Source organism: Papilio xuthus, unplaced genomic scaffold (genome assembly GCF_000836235.2).
Source record: "Papilio xuthus unplaced genomic scaffold, Pxut_1.1 DF827570.1, whole genome shotgun sequence".
NCBI lineage: Eukaryota > Metazoa > Arthropoda > Insecta > Lepidoptera > Papilionidae > Papilio > Papilio xuthus.
Genome location: NW_013531079.1, coordinates 3,743,216 through 3,763,216, shown reverse-complemented (window position 1 = coordinate 3,763,216; position 20,001 = coordinate 3,743,216). Strand labels below are relative to the sequence as shown.

Here is a 20,001-nt window from a genome sequence, read left to right as displayed (position 1 = left end):
TACTTCTCCACGAATTCCTCACAATAACTATATTGTGAAGACTTTAGGAGCGTCGGTGGCTCAGTGGTCAAGCACTTGACTTGCAATCTACAGGTCCTGGGTTCGAATCCCGCCATGTACCGATGTGTTTTTCGATTTCTGATTTACATATCTACATTTATCCGACGTTCCTACGGTGAAGAAAAACATCTTATAAGGAAAGGATGGGAAGTGGAAGTGAACTTTCCGGATGAGAGGATTCATGGGAAGGGTATATATTTTCTTTCTATGCATCATCTCCCCCGTCGATTAAAGGTAGACAACGCATATGCAATTGCGTATATCTATGGGCAACGGTCACTTCGCTGTTTCAGCTATTTCAGGTGGCCGCTCGCTCGTTTGCCACCTTATGATATAAAAAAAATCTATGTCAAATTTCAGCGAGATACCTTGTATGGAATAAACATCAGTATATCCAAACTTTCACATTTATAATATTAGTAAGATAATATATTGTCATCCTTTTTACATTATTTGACAAAAAAGACCATAATATATATTTCTACAAGTGTAATTTATAAACAAACGTTGTAACAAGCTTTAAATTAATAAAGAAAACAAAAGCACAACGTGATTAAAGTAAAGACGATCTTAACAGAAGACTGAATTTGTTTGTAGCATAATTTTAACTCCAGGATAATAAAGAAAATGCAACTGGCTCTGTTCTTAAATGCATAAATAAATGAAATCAACTCGACTGGAGTTCTTTTATATTTGAAATCATATTTTTGAAGCTTAACTAAAAGATATAAAAGAATTTTTATTCTTAAATCATTTTAGTTAACTAGATTTTTTCATCTTACTATTATTATAAATGCTAAAGTTTACATGGATGGATGTTTGTTTTAAGGTATCTTCGAAACAGCTAAACGGATTTTGACGAAATTTGGCACACATTTAGAGCATAGTCTGGAAGAACACATAGGCAACTTATTAAGTTTTATTTTAAATCCGCGTGGACGGAATCGTGAGCTTCAGCTAGTAGATTTATAAAAAACTAGCTACCGCCCGCGAGTCCATTCTCGTAGTAATGAAAAATAATTAGTAGCCTATGTTTTCTTGTAGAGTATGCTCTACATTTATGCTAAATTTCATCGAGATCCATGAGGTCGTTCTGAAGATATCTTCAAACAAACATCCATCCATCTAATCGTTAGCATTTATAATATTAGTAAAATGTTTTGGCTACAAGTTTTAAGTTTGCCGATTGGTCGCCAAACTTTATTGTATCAAGCAAAAGAGTAATATTTCTTAATTCGCCAAAATAGCGAAGTGCACTGACCATAGACATTCGCATTTGCATTTTCACCGCATCTGCATTCCTTACCTAGTGGACAGAGATTATTTTCTTATGAATTCATAAAGCTATTACGAATAAGATCAAGATAAACTCATCATCTGAAATTTGAAGTTATTTGTAACTAACTTCTATCATTGCTCGATTTGTCCCAGTAGATAAAGTTCATCAATCAAATATTATAACTTCGCCTTTGATGCTAATGGATCGAACTATTCAACACATTGAAATCAAACTTGATTCAATAACCAAATATAGTCAAAGAATATAATTTACTTCCCTCTTAATATCGAATTTTATATAGTAGTCTCCATAAAGCTGTGATTTTGAGAGACAACAGCAAATAATAATAAAAAAACAACTCTGCTCGTAGTGTCCTCTCTAGTTCACCAAACCCCCTTTAATGTCACTGTCGGGGATCAAGTATAAAACGCATCGGTGACCCACACACTTCTGCGCTACCCATGAAGCAAACTTTACATGTAAAAAATGCTACAGCAACATGCGACCCCGCCATGTTACTTTCTTCCTTGGCTAATTAGTCACGACATCTGTCGCAACCGCAGATATAACTAGATAGGTATAGAATTCACTTGTTTTGTTTAAGGAACCTAGCGGCTTGAAATCGCTGAAATAGCGAATCAACCTTTGCCCATAGACATATGCAATTGCTGATGCATTTCATACCTTTAATCGACGGGGATCCACAGAAGGAGAATATTTTCCCTTGCTATGCATCCTTTTATCCAGAAAAACCACTTCCACTTCCCATTATTTCCTTGTAAGAAAAAAGTGTAAAGGGAAAGAGGACTAAAATTATACTATGCTGCCAATTCCAATGTAACTGTTGTTGTGTGAGTTTGTGAGTGTATGAGTGTTTAAGTGTGTGAGTTTGTGAGTGCACCCCCAACATAATTGTTACCGATTTGCATTTTCTGATGTGTGTTTCAGTAAGTTTCGTATATATAATTTATGCCTTCATTTGATAAATCAAAATCAATTATTTGAACGGCCACAATTCGTACCTGCCCCCGTGACATCAATGAAATTAAACATCACCTAATGACAGTAATTACGTCAACAAAATCCATTTCAAAACATCCCCTATAAATATTCATAGAATAATTAATTTCAACAACTAGTACATTAGTCTCGGTTCTGTCGATGTGTTCTAATTTGTCGTGTTCAGTTTGCACTTGATAAGTGTGGTAACTGCACTGCAGTCATTGTTATAAATTATTATCACGCTTTATCATATATAACTAACATAAATGCAGATGTTTGTATGAAAATTTGTTGGAAAATATGTCCAGAATGGTTGTATGGATCTCGCTGAAATTTGGCATAGATGTAGAACATAGTCTGAAAGAAGATATGGGCTACTAATTTGTCGTGGGCGACAAACAAATCATTCGGGTTTCATTCCTTGATACTAGAGGTAGCGTTGCGGTGTACTTGACCTTAGCCTCGTCTACGATAGTCAAAATAATTATAAATGTATAAAAGATGGATATTAATATTATACTAATATGACATAAGATCCTTGTCGTATTGTTGCTGTCTTCTTCAGTTGTTTATATCATTTCCTGAAAAATGAATCGCTTCCCCGATAAACTTTTTAAATATGCTTCAAACTGGATTTTCGCTTTCAAAACACAAGTACAGTCAGCTGCACAAATATCAATACATTTATTTTAGAATATTGTAAAGACCTTTGTTATTAGAAATACATATCCATGTATTCTTCAATTATGTATTTATAGTCGGAGTCATACGGATACATGCATGTATATATTTAAATCCAAAGTTGTATACAATTTTGTGAAGCTTCATAAATGTATACATATTATTGCAGATGACTGTACAAAATTGTAACGCTTGTTCTCTTTATTGAATCTTTATTTTTTTAATTTGTTAAGACAATATTACATCGTTATGCCAAAATATAACATTTGCAGAATATCAACCCACCAATTCTATTTACCACATTAGTCGTCTTCATAATATCCTTGAATTAAATGTAGTTCGATACTTTAATAGGATTAATGTTAGTTCTAATAAGTTTTGCTTTGTACAATATTTAATCCTTATTCACTAATGAACGAGTACTAATTGCTAGAATGAAACAGTAATCCTTCCACAAACTTTAATACTTCGCGAAATTAAGTTATAGTAGAGTTATAGAGCGTCGGTAGCTCAGGAGTTAAGATTTTGACTTGCAATCTGCAGGTTTTAGATTCGAATCCTGCCATGTACCAATGTGTTTTTCGATTTACATATGCACATTTATCTGACCTGTGAAGGAAAACATAGTGAAGCTGCACATATCTGCGAAGAAATTTAAAGATATGTGAGAAGTCAACCCCCACTGGGCCAGCGTGGTTGATTACCTAGTCACTTAGGGTGGGCTCTAAGCCCTTCATTGGGGGCGTATTGTGAGGTGATTATGTCATAGACATATGTTGGTGTGCTTACTGTGTAATGCAAAACTATTAAAATAGTTAGTAAAATATTTATATTTTTCAAAGTATTTCAAAATTTCCAAATAATTTTAAATTTCCTGCCTCGCACAGCCGCGTTGTGCAATCTGTCCTCGGCAGTATTTCCAAACAGCTACGTCTTAGGGTTCTTCATGAAGCGAACGTATCACCATCTCAAAGACAACGCATCTGCGGTTCCTCAGGTATTGCTGATGTCCATGGCCGTCGATGAACACCTCAGTGTTCCCGCTTTTCGTTTGCCTCCTTCTCTTATGAAAAAAAATAGTTTTAATCAGTATTTCCTATTTTGTAGCGATTTTTGAGATATTTTGGTAATATAAACAACTAATAGTTAAAGCTTAAGTGTTTTTTTAATTTTGAATGATAAATTTTTATTTCTACACATATATATGTATAACATTATTTTCGACATTTACAGCCTCAATTCGAGTAATGTTAGTAATTCTACATGTGTCAAGAACAATCCGACATATTATGTGTAATACGAATACCGACCTTCCTCTAAATTCCTCCCTTTTCTATTATGAAATGTCGAGTGAAATGTCGTATTTATTTCCTTATTGTCGAGTAAAATGATAAATGTATGTCAACATACAAACAAAGTTAAATTAACTTTCAAATTTATAAAATAAAGTGCAGGAGAATTAATCAAATGTGTGATAAAAAGTAAATTTTAATGTTACTAATATTATAAGCTAGCTGTCGCCTGCGATGCCAACCGCATGGTGTTAAAAATACTTAATTAGTAGCCTATGTATTCTTCCAGACTATGTTCTAAATCTATGCGAAATTTTTGCAAGATCCGTTCAGCCGTTCTGGAGATACCTTTAAACAAACATCCATCCATCGAAACCTTCGCATTTATAATATTAGTAAGAAGTGTAGTAGAATTAATCAATCTTACTAATACTGTAATTGCGAATTAAATGAACGCATCTTTAGAACGGCTGCATGGATCACGCTGAAATTATAGCATAGATATAGAACATAGTCTGGAAGAACACATAGGCTACTAAGGTTATTTATTGTGTGCGGACAATCGCGGGCGACAGCTAGTATATTATTAAATATAATATTCCTATCCGTTTATTGTTGATAGAGTTTATTCGGCCATAATTGTAGTCACAAAAAACAAAAAAGAAGGTTACCAATTTTTACGTTAATTGAAAAACAAGTGAATTTTATTCTTTATTGTGTGTTTAAATATGACATGAATAAAGTTTTCCTTCACTACGCAAGTGATATGATTTTTTACAAGGTTTTCTATTTGCATGATAATGTCGCAACTTGTATGAAAAATGTTTCGTTTAGACGTGAGCTTATTCAAGCAAAATACTAATAAAATAATCTGATCAAATAACGTGTGTACTGTATGCATAAACGTAGTGTTGTTTGTCTCGAGCGTACACGTCATAAGAATATGCCAAAGAGAGGGTCCGTCAGTCGATGTTAGACCTTTGGACCGGTAACACGTGTCGGTACGTGAACGAGCCAAATATAACGCAACGAATGCTACAATGTACTTTAGTTAATTTCAATCTTCTAAATGAAATTACATATATTTTATTTAAACCTCCACCTGAATTCGCCGAAATAGCGAAGCAACCACTGGTTATTGACATCCACAATTGCAGATGCGTTGACGATTTTTAATTGACAGTGGACAGGACATTCACATACAGAATATTTCCCCTTCGTATGCGTCTAATCCTCTTTCCCTTCCCATCCTTTCCTAATAAAAATAAAGGGAAAGAAAAGAGGACTTAAATTACGTCTCTATCTATTCATCAGAGGAAACACGGAATTATTTCCACTGGACGCCTCTCTTCTGTATGTTCACTGACAGATGCTATGGTTGGTGGCTCCTTATTGCACTTGAGTTGTCGACAAACTAGACTTTTGACCTTAAGGTTAATCTTCCATAATTTCTTCTGTCATTTCCTTCTCAATTGTGTTAACTTTTATGTAATACATCTCTTAAGCAAGTACGCAAGTTCTTCTACTTAACATGTCCATACTATGCTTATCTTTGGCTATATTATAGAAGTGTGGTAGTAATACAAATTTGATGACGTCATTCCTACGTGGTATGGTTCCGTCTATTTCCCTAGACGAGTTTCCACTACATTAAGCAACTGACTCCACACCCTTATCTAATCGATAACAAACCCTCGAAGAAAAAGGGTTCGATTTGATTTATTCCTACATTTAAAATAAATTGAAGTTCAGTTTTAACCAGTAAGCTTAAAGTATAATCCATATGACTCTCTCTGAAATTCTTGGATGTCTACATTGTGATTGATTACTCGTAATTCTAATATTTTATTAATATTATAAATGCGAAAGTAACAGTCTGTCTGTCCTTCTCATGTAAAAACTACTGAACCGTTTTAAATGAAATTTGGTGCACAAATAGTTCAGAGCCTGGAAAAGGATATAGGCTAGGCTTTTTAACGCGAAAAGAGAATAAGGGGTTGAAAGCGGGGTTGAAAATTTGTATGGAATTATCGTCATTTTTATAGGTAAAAGCTTGAAATTTATTTTTTAGGCTGTTAATCTATATATATAAAATAAAGTCGTGTTAGTTACACTATTTATAACTCAAGAACGGCTTTACCGATATGGCTGAAAATTGGTAAGGAGGTAGCTTAGAGCCAGGAGACGGACGTAGACTTTTTATTACTAGTACTACTAACATTATAAATGCTAATATTTAGATGGATGTGAATTGGATGGATCGATGGGTGGGCTACACTAATTAAGTTATTAATATATCCACGCAGACGGAGTCGCGGGCGACAGCTAGTTTGATATAAATAAGTGACATTCAATGTTCGTATAAATGTTACCTTCAAGGGTGCAATATAACAAGAGGGCATCGGCGATGAAAATTTGAAAAAGTATTAGAATATGTGATGGTTTCTTCAGTTTAATCTGTTTTGTAGCTATATACTATAATTGTTAGTAAAATAAGTAGCCTAAATAATCAAAATGCTACCCAAAGACAGAATTTCACGCGGACGAAGTCGCGGGCATTGCTAGTATTTGGTATTTCTATGAACCTTATTCTAAACGACAACTGTTTTAAGGGCGTTGTTCAAAAGTTGAACGGTTTAAATCGAAATTGAAAATCATTTTAATCCGCACTGAACATCGAAACTTTTCCAATAGCTGCGGCTCGTTTGATGTTAGTACGGCTTAAACTGTCTCATTCTGGTTTGAATTACTTGCTGAAATTTTATATATGATTTTATCTTTCCTTCCTTCTCGTTTATATGATACTAGCTGTCGCCCGCGACTCCGTCCGCGTTGAATGATAAAAATTTATTTAGTTCCCGGCAATTATTCGAATTTTTCTCACCTTTTAAACCTTCCCTAGACCTCCACGAACATTTCACGACGAAAATAAGATAAATCCGTTTAGTCGTTCTCGAGTTTTAGCGACATTAATGAACAGCAATTAATTTTTATATATAGATTCAATAGAAGTTAAGATTACTCTGAGAAGAGAAAGTAAAATAAAAAAAACATTATGACATAAAACAGATGTATTATATATCTTTCTCTTTAGTCAATAATAAATTCCAACTTGATACCTTCACGCGTTCTTGAGCAAAAGGGTCTTGAGAGATAGACACAGGGCCGGACAACAAAGTAATCCTATAAGACTTCCTTTCTTCCTTTCCAGCTACAGAAAACTAAAAGATGGATTAGATGAGATGTTTTTTGCGACTCGAGAGAAGAGTGCCATATTGTCAGTGCATACGGATTAATTAGCATCGAGTCTGTCCCATGTTAGGGTAACTAGGCCTTAGTCAACCACGATGGCCCAGTGCGACTTCACACATATCGTTATCGTTCATCGTAAGAACAGTGGATGAAGGTCACAAGCCAAATATTTTTTAATCACCTAATCAATATTGCGACAATAGAGCGTCGGTGGCGCAGGGGTAAAGCACTTGACTTGCAATCTGCAGGTCCTGGGTTCAAATCCCGCCTTTTACCAATGTGTTTCTCGGTTTCCGATTTACATATGTACATTTATCCGACGTTCTTACGGTGAAGGAAAACATCGTGATGCATCCTGCACATATCTTATAAGAAATTCAAGAAGTGTGAAGTCAACCAACCCTCACTTAGCCAGCGTGGTTGACTATGGCCTAGTCACCCTTGATTTGAGGGTAGACTCCGAGCCGCTCGGTGGGGACGTATAGTGAGCTGATGATGATGAATCAATATTGCAACATACTATAACTACAACATATATTGCACAGATGTGCAGAAACACATTAAATCATAACATAAGCGCTATCAAGAGTTTAATTTTACGACGCAAAATGTTCCCTTGATTTACGTTCGTTGACATGGCAGTTGTGAACAAACCGTAAAACGTTCCCCTAGACCGCTCGGCTTTCGAACTGTTTGCAGACATCGCGGTTTTACGGAATTTGTGGGACGAATTCTCTTACTTAGACAGTCTTTGGATTGTTCATCACATATCTTGTTTTGTTAATAGTTAGAAAACGTCTATTTTGATTTAGAGTAGATTAAATTCGAAGAATTTATCCACTACATTTGAATTACTCAGAACTAGCTATCGCCCGTGACTCCGTCCGCACGTTAAAACTCAATTAGTAGCCTGTGTCTCGACTATGTTCTGCATCTATACTAAACTTCAGCGAGATACATACAGCCGTTTGGTAGATATCTACCTAACAAACTTCCGTATAATTTTATTGAGAGTTTAAAAAAAAGAAATAAAGAGCGATAGTACCCAACATCCCTGACCCACAAATGCTGAGGGAACGAGAGGACGGCATAGCGCCGGCCAAAAAAAAAACAAACATCCATACATCCAAACATTCGCATTTATAATATTAGTTAGTTTCATTCATAATCATCGGTAAGTATTTTCCTAGAAATATTTTCTTTGTTTTGCGCAAATTAATAAATATTTAATACGAAAATTATCATTAAATACTCTACGCTATTAACAGGTGCTTAACCTGAACTTTAAGTTATAATGTCTGGCTAATTTTTACTTAACAAGTGGTTAAGTCTAATTTACAATGAAAATAACTTCATATAATGAATTCTATTTAACTAATAAACTTTGAGTAAAACTAAATCATTTAAAATTCTTAGTTAACATCTATCCTATAAGATTCATCATCATCATCATCATCATCAGCTCACTTTAGGTCTCCACTGAGGGACTAAGAGCCTACCCTAAGGTAGGGCTGATTATGCCATAGGTAACGCTGGCCCAGTACTGGTTGACTTCACACATGTTTAAATTTTCTGATATTTCCAGGTTGCATCATGATGTTTTCACCTTAACAAAGTTGGATAAATGTACAATGTAATTCGAAAATTAGAAAACATGTTGATCGATGATTTATGCTAAACTAGCTTTTTTCCCCCAACCCCGTCCGCGCGGAATTGAAAAATAAAATAAGTAACCTATGTGTTCTTCCAGAGTATGTTCTACATCTATGCCAAATTTCATCGAGATCTATGCAGCCGTTCTAGTGGTACCTTAAAAAAAACATCCATCTATCCATCCATCTAAACATTCGCATTTATAATACGAGTATTCTTAAGATTGGAAGTCTAGTAATTTATAGACGGTTATAATTTAGACTATAAAATATGCTGTACGTTCCGGAAGAAGTTCCTCTCTGAAGCTTAAACATAAAAGCTTACATTATCAAAAGAACAGCTTTACTATCGCAAGCGATTTCTAAGAATAGTTAATATAATATGTAAGATAACATAAAAGATTTATGTGTAATAAAAAATAATACTTTAGTTTAGTCACTTTAGTAAATTCCCAGAATTATAATATCATCATGGAAATTGTGTGCTTTTTTTAATTAGAGATACTGGTTGAAAATAAAGTAAAAATTGTAAAAAAAGGTTATAGTTTAGTTCGAGGAAAAATCATCAAAAGAGGTTTTATATCTTTACCTTCAAACTTTTTTTGATACATTTTAAGGATGCTATTAAGGTTTAGAGAATTATTTATTTTCATAATAAAAAATTAATAATTACCTTATAGGTCAAGAGCCAAGTGCCGACAAACCTTACTTACACTTTACGAAGATAAAAGGGAATTAACGTCAATTATCATATTAATTCGTTAGGAAATCGCTGAAATAGCGAAGTGATCGTTGCCCATAGACATACGCAATTGCATATGCGTTGCCTACCTTTAATCGACGGAGGAGAGGATGCACAGAAAGAAAATATTTTCCCTTTCCGCATGGACTGGACGTGACTGAAGTAGACTTTGCATATCCTCTCATCCGGAAAGTAAACTTTCACTTCCCATCCTTTCCTTGTAAGAAAAGGGTGGGAAGGGAAAGAGAACTAAATTAGGCCTCCGGGACGCACACCCATCAGACGAAACGCGGCATTGCTTCCACTTCACGCCTGTTTTCTGTGTGGTGGTGGTATTTCACCGGATGAACCTGGTCAATTCGTGCGAAGATGTTAAAGCGGGTTCTACCACTCTTACATTGGTACATGGCAGGATTCGAACCCAGGACCTGCAGATAGCAAGTCAATTGCTTGCGTGCTACACCAGCACAATGTATTCCTAACATTATTAAGAGAAAAAATTTAAAATAAAGTGTAAATTTAGTAGCATATGAGAACATAATACATTCAAAATATTTGCAGACAACGTTCATTGAGAACTTTATCACATTTGTATCCATCAAATAAATGACTCGACTTAACGTAGTGGCGAAAGTTGATCAAATTACCAACAACTTTGATATGGATAGTAATTTGTCAATGTCGTATGGTATATGTACACTAAGATAGAGCGTCGATGGCTCAGGGGTTAAACATGACTTGCAAACTGCAGGTCATGCATTCGAATTCTGCCATGTACTAATGTAACGTTGCTGACCTTTGATTAAAGGTTTTATTTTAGGGAGACATTTGCGGATGTATGAGTTGTAGTCGCTTCGCTAATTCGGCGAATTTCGCTGACTACTCACTCTTTTGCCACCTTATGTTTTATAAAAAACTTAAACGATGAAAAGGTTTTCGTAAATTGTTCAAAACCCTTGAACTTATACTTTTCAATCAATTCAAGCAACAGTTTTTTTTATGTCGAATTTATTTTTTTATCATAAATAAAATTTCATAAAAATTGGAATTCGTATTGAAAGTTGTATTAAATATATTTTCAAGTATCACGGCTATAACGCAGTCGAGCCACAATAAGGAGTCTGACCGCAAACATATTACATTCCGACGTCGGGCCCACTTCCAATCCAGGACAAAATAAAACTACATATAAGTAACCTATCTAGAAGTCTTTAAAGTGGAAAATAATTTCTTGAAATAAATTGCATAGACTCTAATCGAAATTTCAAACTCAATATAATAGACCACATACAGAATTATAACAGATTAGCTTTCACATGCGACTTCGTCCGCGCGGTAAAAATAGTAAGCTATGTTTTGTTCCAGGTTATGTTCTACATCTATCGAGATTTTTTTTTAATATTATATGGTGGCAAACGAGAATCGCTGAAATAGCGAAGTGACCGTTGCCCATAGACATACGCAATTGAGGTATGCGTTGCCTACCTTTCATCGACGGAGGAGAGGATGTACAGAAAGAAAATATTTTCCCTTCCCATGCATCCTCTCATCCGGAAAGTCCACTTCCACTTCCCATCCTTTCCTTATACAAAAAAGGTTGGGAAGGGAAAGAGGACTAAATAAGGTCTCCGGGAAGCACATTCATCAGACGAAACGCGGAACTGCTTCCACTTGACGCCTGTCTTCTGTGTGGTCGTGGTACTTCAACGGGCGAGCCGGGACAATTCGCGCGAATATATTAAAGCGGGCTCTACCACTGTTAAATTCAGATTGATGCTCTATGATTTCAGAGAATCATAGAGCCATTCTGGAGATACCTTCTGACAAACATCCATCCATACATTTAAAAATTTCGCATTTATAATTAGTAAACATACTAGAAATTTCTCCTTCAGCTTGTGACTTACTTAATTTCTCTCTTATTTTTTTTCTCCCGTTTCTCTTATGTTATTACATTGTCTTATGGGTGTTAAGGATGTTTTAACGCAAAATCCAATTTTTTTTATAAAAGAAGGGAGGTAATAAGCTTCGGGAACACCGAGGTGATCAAAGACTCCCTTGGATACCAGAGGACACGACACCAGAGGAACTGTAGATGCGTGGCTAACCTTGAAGGAAATGGTATGCTCGCCTCTTGAAGGACCCTAGGTCGTTGCTTTGAAAAGTAATCTAATACGTCAAGATTTCTATTTCCTACCACAAAAATGTTGAAATCAAGAACTGCTTTATCTTGTTAAATTCATTAATCAACGTCACTTGACAGTGATTGTGTAATCAAGTCGAAATTGTTTTTCGAGTTCCGATTGCTCTCCGTTGGCGTCGGCGTCGTGCGAACTGATGTAAATTAATCCGATGAATCATTTCACTGAGATTTAATTGAGCGTTATGGAAACATTCAGAATATTCTTGATAGTGTTAATAGTATCAGTTTAAACAAGTACACTGCTGAACATAAAGTTTACCTTAGCCGCAAAAATAAAAACATTAGTTAAAATTCTGCAATATTTAATTAATTTTCATAGCTTGACTTAACGTTTAGGTAGGCGACCTTCTATTCTATTTTCAATTGGCAACTGGTCGCGTAACTCTGGCCATGCGTGGCCGCTTTTTTATGGACTTGGCTGTCCTATTTCTACTATCGAGACCACAAAATGATGGCCATGATAGTCATACGTCTGATTCTATATTTTGACGTCTATTTTTTCCATTTCCTATGAGTAGATAACACATAAGAAGTGGAAGTATCTCTATCTGGATAAAATCTACTTTCTTATAAGAGAAGGGTGGGAAGGGAAAGCGGATTAAAATTAGGCCTCCAGCTAGCACAATTCTACTATCTGTTCATCTTTGTCTTCTCTTTATTTTAAAAGGTGTTAAATAATTCACGTTCATATATTCCCATGGTTCGAAGCGTTCGTGATATAGTGAAATCGAACCTGCATGGTGTGAAATAACGGGGTGTTATCGCGTGCGGCCAGTAACATGTGTTGTGGTCGCGGTCCGATAACGACTCAATAGCTTACTAAATCGCTACTTGTTGGTCACGACCGCAAATTGTTTTTATCCAATGCGTTGCTATAAATTTATTGGTAATCTAGTTAGTGCTCGTATCGATTAAATATTACTTTTAGAACGGCAGTTATGATCCTACTAATTAAAAAAAAATATAAGCTACTTATGTCTAGCAGTACATTCAGCTGCATAAATGTGTATATAATACATTTTTATTTCTTTAAAAACTTGTAAACCTTCTGTATCAAAAATACGTTTACTCGTCGGTAGCACACGTACGGATACGAGGATATCAATTTCTGAAATCAAAGGCAACAAGTTTTTAAAGCGTTATAAATGTAAAAATATTTATGTAGCTGACTGTACATAGTAGAACAGTAATTGTAGCAGAAGTGTAGACGTAGAACACACATAGACGTAGCAGTTATCGTAGCAATAAGCTACTATATAAAGATAAAAAGTCCTAAAACTTCTATTTGAAATTTCTATCATATTCATAATCATCATCAGCTCACTATACGTCCCCATTGAGGGTCTCGGAGCCTACTCTAAGTTACGGGTGATTAAGCCATAGTCAACCACGCTGGCCAAGTGCGGATTGGTTGACTTCACACATATCTTTGAATTTCTTTTCAGATATGCGCAGGTTGCATCACGATGTTTTCCTTCATCATAAGAACGTTGGATAAAAAGTACATATGTAAATCGGAAATCGAAAAACACATTGGCACATGGCGGGATTAGAACCCAGGACTTGTAGATTACAAGTCAATGCTTGACCCCTGAGCCACCGACGCTCTTCATTCTCTATAATATTATTATTGGAAAACTAACAATAATGCCAATACTGAAAGCAAACGGAATCCATCTTCATATTAATCCTATTAAAAAGGTCTGCGGTTCAGCTTCGTTAACGAGTAATCCAATTAAATTACTACTATTTATAAAATTGACTTTAAAATAATATAACATCGAATAATGCCTGCTCTTACAATATTATCAAGAATAAGAAAGCTGATGTAAAAAAAAATAATTATTTTTAAACCAGTGTTTTTTTAACCTATAGGTCAAGGCTAAAAAAGTTTTGCAGGGTTATGGAATTTTATCATATGTCCAACGACCTTAACAAACGTCCAACAACTTACGTTCTATCTATCTATCTAATATTATAAATGCGAATGTTTAGATGGATGTTTGTTTGAAGGTATCTTTAAGGATATTTATGAAATTTGGCACAGATATAGAACACTGGAAGAATATATAGGCTACTTTTTAGGTGCCTTTTTTTATTCCGCGCTGACGCAGTCGCGAGAGACAGCTAGTTATTCAATGATTCTGTTTAACATAAGAAATCATTAACGATTTTTTTATGTTTGTTTGTTATGTGATCCGAATCCATTGGATAGGTGATTATGAAAGATTGAAGACGCTGATTTTATGCCTTAAAATGTACATGTGAAAGAGAAAAATTTGGTAGGTTTAATGTAACGTTGCCAGTAATTATGACAATAAAAATATTTTTTTAATACAACATAATGTATGTTTAAATTGTAACACAATTATTGTTCGAATGTTAAATATAATCCGTGAAAATAAGGACAATTTAAATTTTAATAAACTGCTTAACAAAAGCATTTGCGACAACTAAATGATTTATTTTCTGTATAATCTGTAATTTATTCGATCGCTTGCGGCGTCTGTTTTTTACGACCACCATTAGAGTAAAGTTTGACATACATTTGAAACCATTCTCTGTATTAAAATAGGCAGGTAAATTTTATATAATACTAGCGGACCCGACAGACGTTGTCCTGTCTACACGTCTTTAATTCGAATATTATTTAAAATTTGACACTGCGATGGTAGCACCGTCTGTCGGATCCAATGTAAAACATTCCAAAATCAACAACTACTAATAAATTAAAAATTAATTAAAAAACATTGTCCAGCGGACAAAATTGTGAATCTAAACCATTCCCAGATCCCCTTGAACACACACAAAAAATTTCATCAAAATCGCTCCAGTCGTTTGAGAGAAGTTCAGTGACATACACACTCACAGAAGAATTATATATATAAAAATTTTTGATGTTATTAAATTTACGTATCGTAACTTACTTTATACATTTAAAATTAGACTTCGTACGCGCGGAACTAAAAAAAACTTAATGGCCCGTGTTCTTCCAGGCTATGCCAAATTTCTTCTAAATCTATGCCAAATTTCAGCGGGATACAGCCGTTCTGGAGATACCTTCAAACAAACATCCATCCAAACATTCGCATTTATAATATTAGTATTTTAAGGTTCAATTTTATTTAAATACTAAATAATTTTAGAAAGAATCTTCTCATTGTTGATTATTTTCTTAGTTTTGAACTGTTTGACGTTTTGTTGTGTGTTGTTTTGTAGTTACGGAGTTAAGAATAGGTACTTGACTTAGTTTTTTCAGACTTTTTGATATTAAAAAGCTAATTAAAAATCATAATATTAGAGGGAATGGAAACTAAACTAAACTAAAGATTAAATAAAAAGGGTGTTCTTTTAATTTAGTATTAATATTATTTAATAGTACATATGTAGAAAGCCTAGAAAAGTGCGACATAAACGAGTGAACTGAAAATCCTTAATCTATGCCTATTTATCTTAGATATAGGCGTATTTTGTTATATAAAATCCTAAGTTATATCACCTCGTTTCAAAGTGTTTTGTAGGCATTTTATAAGCATGATTAATGCAAGCTTTTCAAAAACATGGCCAATGTCGCTTTGACAAATGAATCGAAATCAATCCTCGCACACAAAAAAAATATCAAAACAACGCGCAGAACAATCGACTACGTTGATTATAGATAAACGGACTCGCCAAAGAATAGCTGTTGTATTAAATAAATTATGCCACTTTGCGCAGTATTTAACTCCCAAGTAGGGTTGACGATAGGCAACTTTATAAAACCTTGAGGATGATGATGATGAATTAAAAATTTACACACTGCTCACAAGCTTGCATGGTTAGAATTCACTGTTCGTCTTTTTTGTTAGGGTGGCGTGAGCGTATGTATGCGCGACCTGTCAGGTCCTGTCTCTTAAAAATCAAAGGACAGAACAATCGCCACCCGCGATAAGAATGTCAGGGATTCAACATAAATCTCATCTCGCTTTCACGAATTGTTTTCAACTGAAAAATTGTCATCAATTTTGTATGATGTTACAGGAGATTTCCACTGACAAAAAACTCACACAAAAGCATATCGCCATCTCTCTCATTCCTTATGAGAAAAACTGAGAAAACAATGTCTTTGTGGAAGTTTTCAAGCAGTGAAGATCTACCTTTACAGCTTTTCTTGTTGGGCAGAGAAATATAAATTTAATTAAAGATTTATAGACTTATAAAACCACTTAAAATTATATTCAAATAATTATTTTTAACTTTTTATAAATCTAAATAATAGCCATATTGATCGAAGTTGACGACGGTTTTTTTACATTTCAATATTTAACTCAAAATCCGACTCGAAGGAGCATTCGTGATTCTGTACTTGAAAATCTTATATATAAAATTCTCGTGTCACAATTTTCGTTCCCATACTCCTCCGAAACGGCTTGACCGATTCTCATGAAATTTTGTGAACATATTGAACAGGTCTGAGAATCGGCCAACATCTATTTTAATCCCGCGCGGACAGAGTCGCGGGCGACAGCTAGTAATTTTATATTAACTTTAAATCTAATTTCTATTTTGACACTTTAACTTTTCCGTCAGCAGTCAAGCTTTCAACATCGTCGCAAAGTTTGACAAGTTTTTGACAGTGAAACATCGCACGTTTAGTAACTTTATGACATCTTCAAAAATAATAACATAGTTTGAAAAGTATGATTATAAGAGCAATTATATTTTTGTTATTTATTTATGACTAGCTGTCGCCTGCGACTCCGTCCGCGCGAAAATTAAATGAAGGTAATTAGTAGCCTATGTGTACTTCCAGACTATATTCTACGTGTGTGCTAAAATCATCAAAATTTCGATAAGCCGTTCCAGAGATCATCATCATCATCATCATTATCAGCTCACTATACCTCCCCACCGAGGGGCTCGGAGCCTACCCTAAGTTAAGGGTGATTAGGCCATAGTCAACGCTGGCCAAGTGCGGGTTGGTTGACTTGGTTCCAGAGATACCTTTACGCAAATATCCATCCATCCATCTATCTAAACATTCGCATTTATAATATACCATAATTTTTCTCATACTTCAAGTATACATAACAGTTTGACAAAATCTATTCTATTTAACTATTAAAAGTACAATCGCGATCAAAATACATTTTACACAAAATTCAAATACAGTTCCGAACAGAAATGTTATTCTTGAACTTTTCCATCGCAGTGTACACGGAGGTACAGAATAAACACGAAGTATTTTAGTTCAATTTCAAAGGATAGGTAAATAAAGTACATTTTCTGCAATGCGATGTAGGCAGCTTTAAACCCCCTTTCCACTGAACAATAGATTCAAAAGAACATGTTTGAGGTTTCTAACTAGACTACGAACTAGGTTGCTTAACCAAACTGTAATGTATTCCGATGTCTTTAAAAAGTCGACTTTCATTGTTTTATTATAGCACTTTTTCACAAAACATATTCAAATCAGCTGAATAATTTGTGCGAAATTAAAAAAACCTAATTAGTAGCCTAAGTTTTCTTCCAGTCTATGTTCTATATGTAGGGCGAATTTCATCGAGATCCATTCAGCCGTTCTGGAGATACCTTCAAACAAACATCCATCCAGACATTCGTATTTATAAGTAAGATATGGGTGCAATAGTAAACATCAACTTAAATTCGCCAAAACGGCGAAGCAACAACGGTCTATAAACATTCACAACTTCCGATGCCTATTTATCGACGGAGAAGAGGACGGACAGAAAGACAATATTTCCCTAGTCTGTGCTGGTCGCTTCTGATAAATCCCTATCCCCTTCCCATCCTTTCCTTATAAGAAAAATTGTATTTTTATTGCTTCGGACACAATCATGTTTTTTTTTAATATTATTGCCAGGTCAATACAAAAACAAATATTTTTATTTCGTTATTTTATTATTCTTATAGTAATTGATGAATTACTGTTCGTCTTTTATCAGAGTTTAACAAAGTTCAAAAAATCAATGAGAGACGGGCAACACTAGTTTCATGCAGTCTTCTTTGGGGATACAATTTCCGTTGTAACCTCTTAAATAACCGGGTAAACATAAACAAGTAGGTTTATAGCAATCGTCAATTGGAATACAAAGACGTCTTTCGAATAAATTTGCGCAAGTCTGTTGGCAAACAGCATCAGAACATTTGTGGTACTCTTCATTTGGTGGGCAATCTGGGAAAATTAATACGTTAAATCACAATATTGTTTAACAGTGGTAGAGCCTGCTTTAACATCTTCGCACGAATTGGCCCGTCTCTGAAATATCACGATCACATAGAAAACAGGCGTGAAGTGGAAGCAATTCCGCGTTTCGTCTGATGAGTGTATTCCCGGAGGCCTAATTTAGTCCTCTTTCCCTTCCCATCCTTTTCTTTATAAGGAAAGGATGGGAAGTGGAAGTGGACTTTCCGGATGAGAGGATGCATGGAAAGGGTAGATGGATTATCCTACTTAAATTACAAATCGGACCAGTAGTTCTTGAGATTAGCGCGTGTAAAAAAATAAACTCTTCCGCTTTATAATATAATAAGAATAGTATAGATATGTATAAGAAAGTAGTTATTGAAAAGCTGAGATGTATGGAAGTACGACTGATTATGATAAATTAAAGGTTTTAAACTTACCAAACGGCTTATTTTCATCTACCGGTGATGGGGTAACCACTACCACCGTTGCCATGACAACAACAAACATCAAAACGTGTGATTTCATCTTGAATTATGCCGTTGCTTTTCGCAGACTGAATGCAAATTATTATAATATATCCAATGCAATGTGCATTTATATAATGTGTTAACTAGTTGTTGCCCGCGACTTCATTTACGTAGAATTAAAAATTTAGCACAAGTTAATCGTGCAAACAGTTACCTTCAAATAAAAGTCTCGTTGAAGTCAGTCCTGGCGAGAGATTACCTGCAACAAAGTCGGAACTACGAAGACAAAAATAAAAAAAAAATCCGTATTTAAAAACACAAATATCATATCTACGAAATTATTTTTATGTTACATACAGACACTTATATTTTATTAATTATATATATTTAATGATCTCATATTAACAATAACTCTTCCAGCGACTCAATAAACAAATCGTTATCAAATTGTCCAAGTCTTTGTGCTATTAATATGTTATTTATTTTTTTAATTACTATGACTTTCAGATAAGGTACAAAGAAATATTAACCCTTAGTAGCCTAGAGTTTCAATTATGATACCAATCTTTTAAGCCGCATGTTCACATTACTATTAGTTTTTTTATAGGTTGGCTGTACCTATTTTACTGTTGTATATTATTCTTTCCAACGAATTTAAAAAAAAAAAACAAATTTCATTATTGTTTTATTTTATCAAGCAAACACAGTAATATTAAAAATAAATCACTTTCGTAGTAAATCAGGCTACTAAGGGTTAAACGTATGATCTCATTTAATGCGTATTTTTCCCTGACGTTCATAAGCTGTAATCAGTCTGTTAATTTTAATTAACAAAATAAACATCGTTTTTATCAAATATAATAGTCAATAGCCTAATGGTTAAGAATACGGATTTCCGATCACTAGGTCGGGGGTTCGAATCCGGCCATTCGACTATTGTCGTAAACAATATCCTAGCACATGCATAGAGCTTAGTTGGAGTGGTACAACAAATATAAGTAAATTAACAAAAAAATCTGCTGATATTTTCTCCATAGTCGCGTTGTGGAACGGTCGGCGGTATTTCCAAACCAATACGACTTAGGGACCTTCAAGAAGCGAGCATACCATTTCCTTAAAGGCCGGCAACGCATCTACAGTTCCTCTGGTGTTGCAGATGTCCATGGGTGTCGTTGATCACC

At 34.7% G+C, this 20,001-nt stretch overlaps 1 protein-coding gene across 1 annotated transcript; it reads right to left on the bottom strand.

The window, feature by feature from the left end:
- Positions 1-18,046: 18,046 nt before the first annotated feature.
- LOC106118593 (allergen Api m 6-like) lies at positions 18,047-18,937 on the bottom strand. Its single transcript, XM_013313263.1, has 2 exons — positions 18,791-18,937; positions 18,047-18,338 (listed from the first exon to the last, which is right to left on the bottom strand). Exons 1-2 carry the CDS (start codon positions 18,876-18,878, stop codon positions 18,130-18,132), a joined length of 297 nt encoding a protein of 98 aa, XP_013168717.1. The 5' UTR covers positions 18,879-18,937; the 3' UTR covers positions 18,047-18,129.
- Positions 18,938-20,001: the final 1,064 nt, after the last annotated feature.

Coding starts and splice junctions, on each gene's coding strand:
- LOC106118593 (XM_013313263.1), bottom strand. CDS start 18,878: ATGAAATCACACGTTTTGATGTTTGTTGTTGTCATGGCAACGGTGGTA. Junction 18,339..18,790: donor AGATGAAAATAAGCCGTTTG/GTAAGTTTAAAA, acceptor TAATTTTCCCAG/ATTGCCCACCAAATGAAGAG.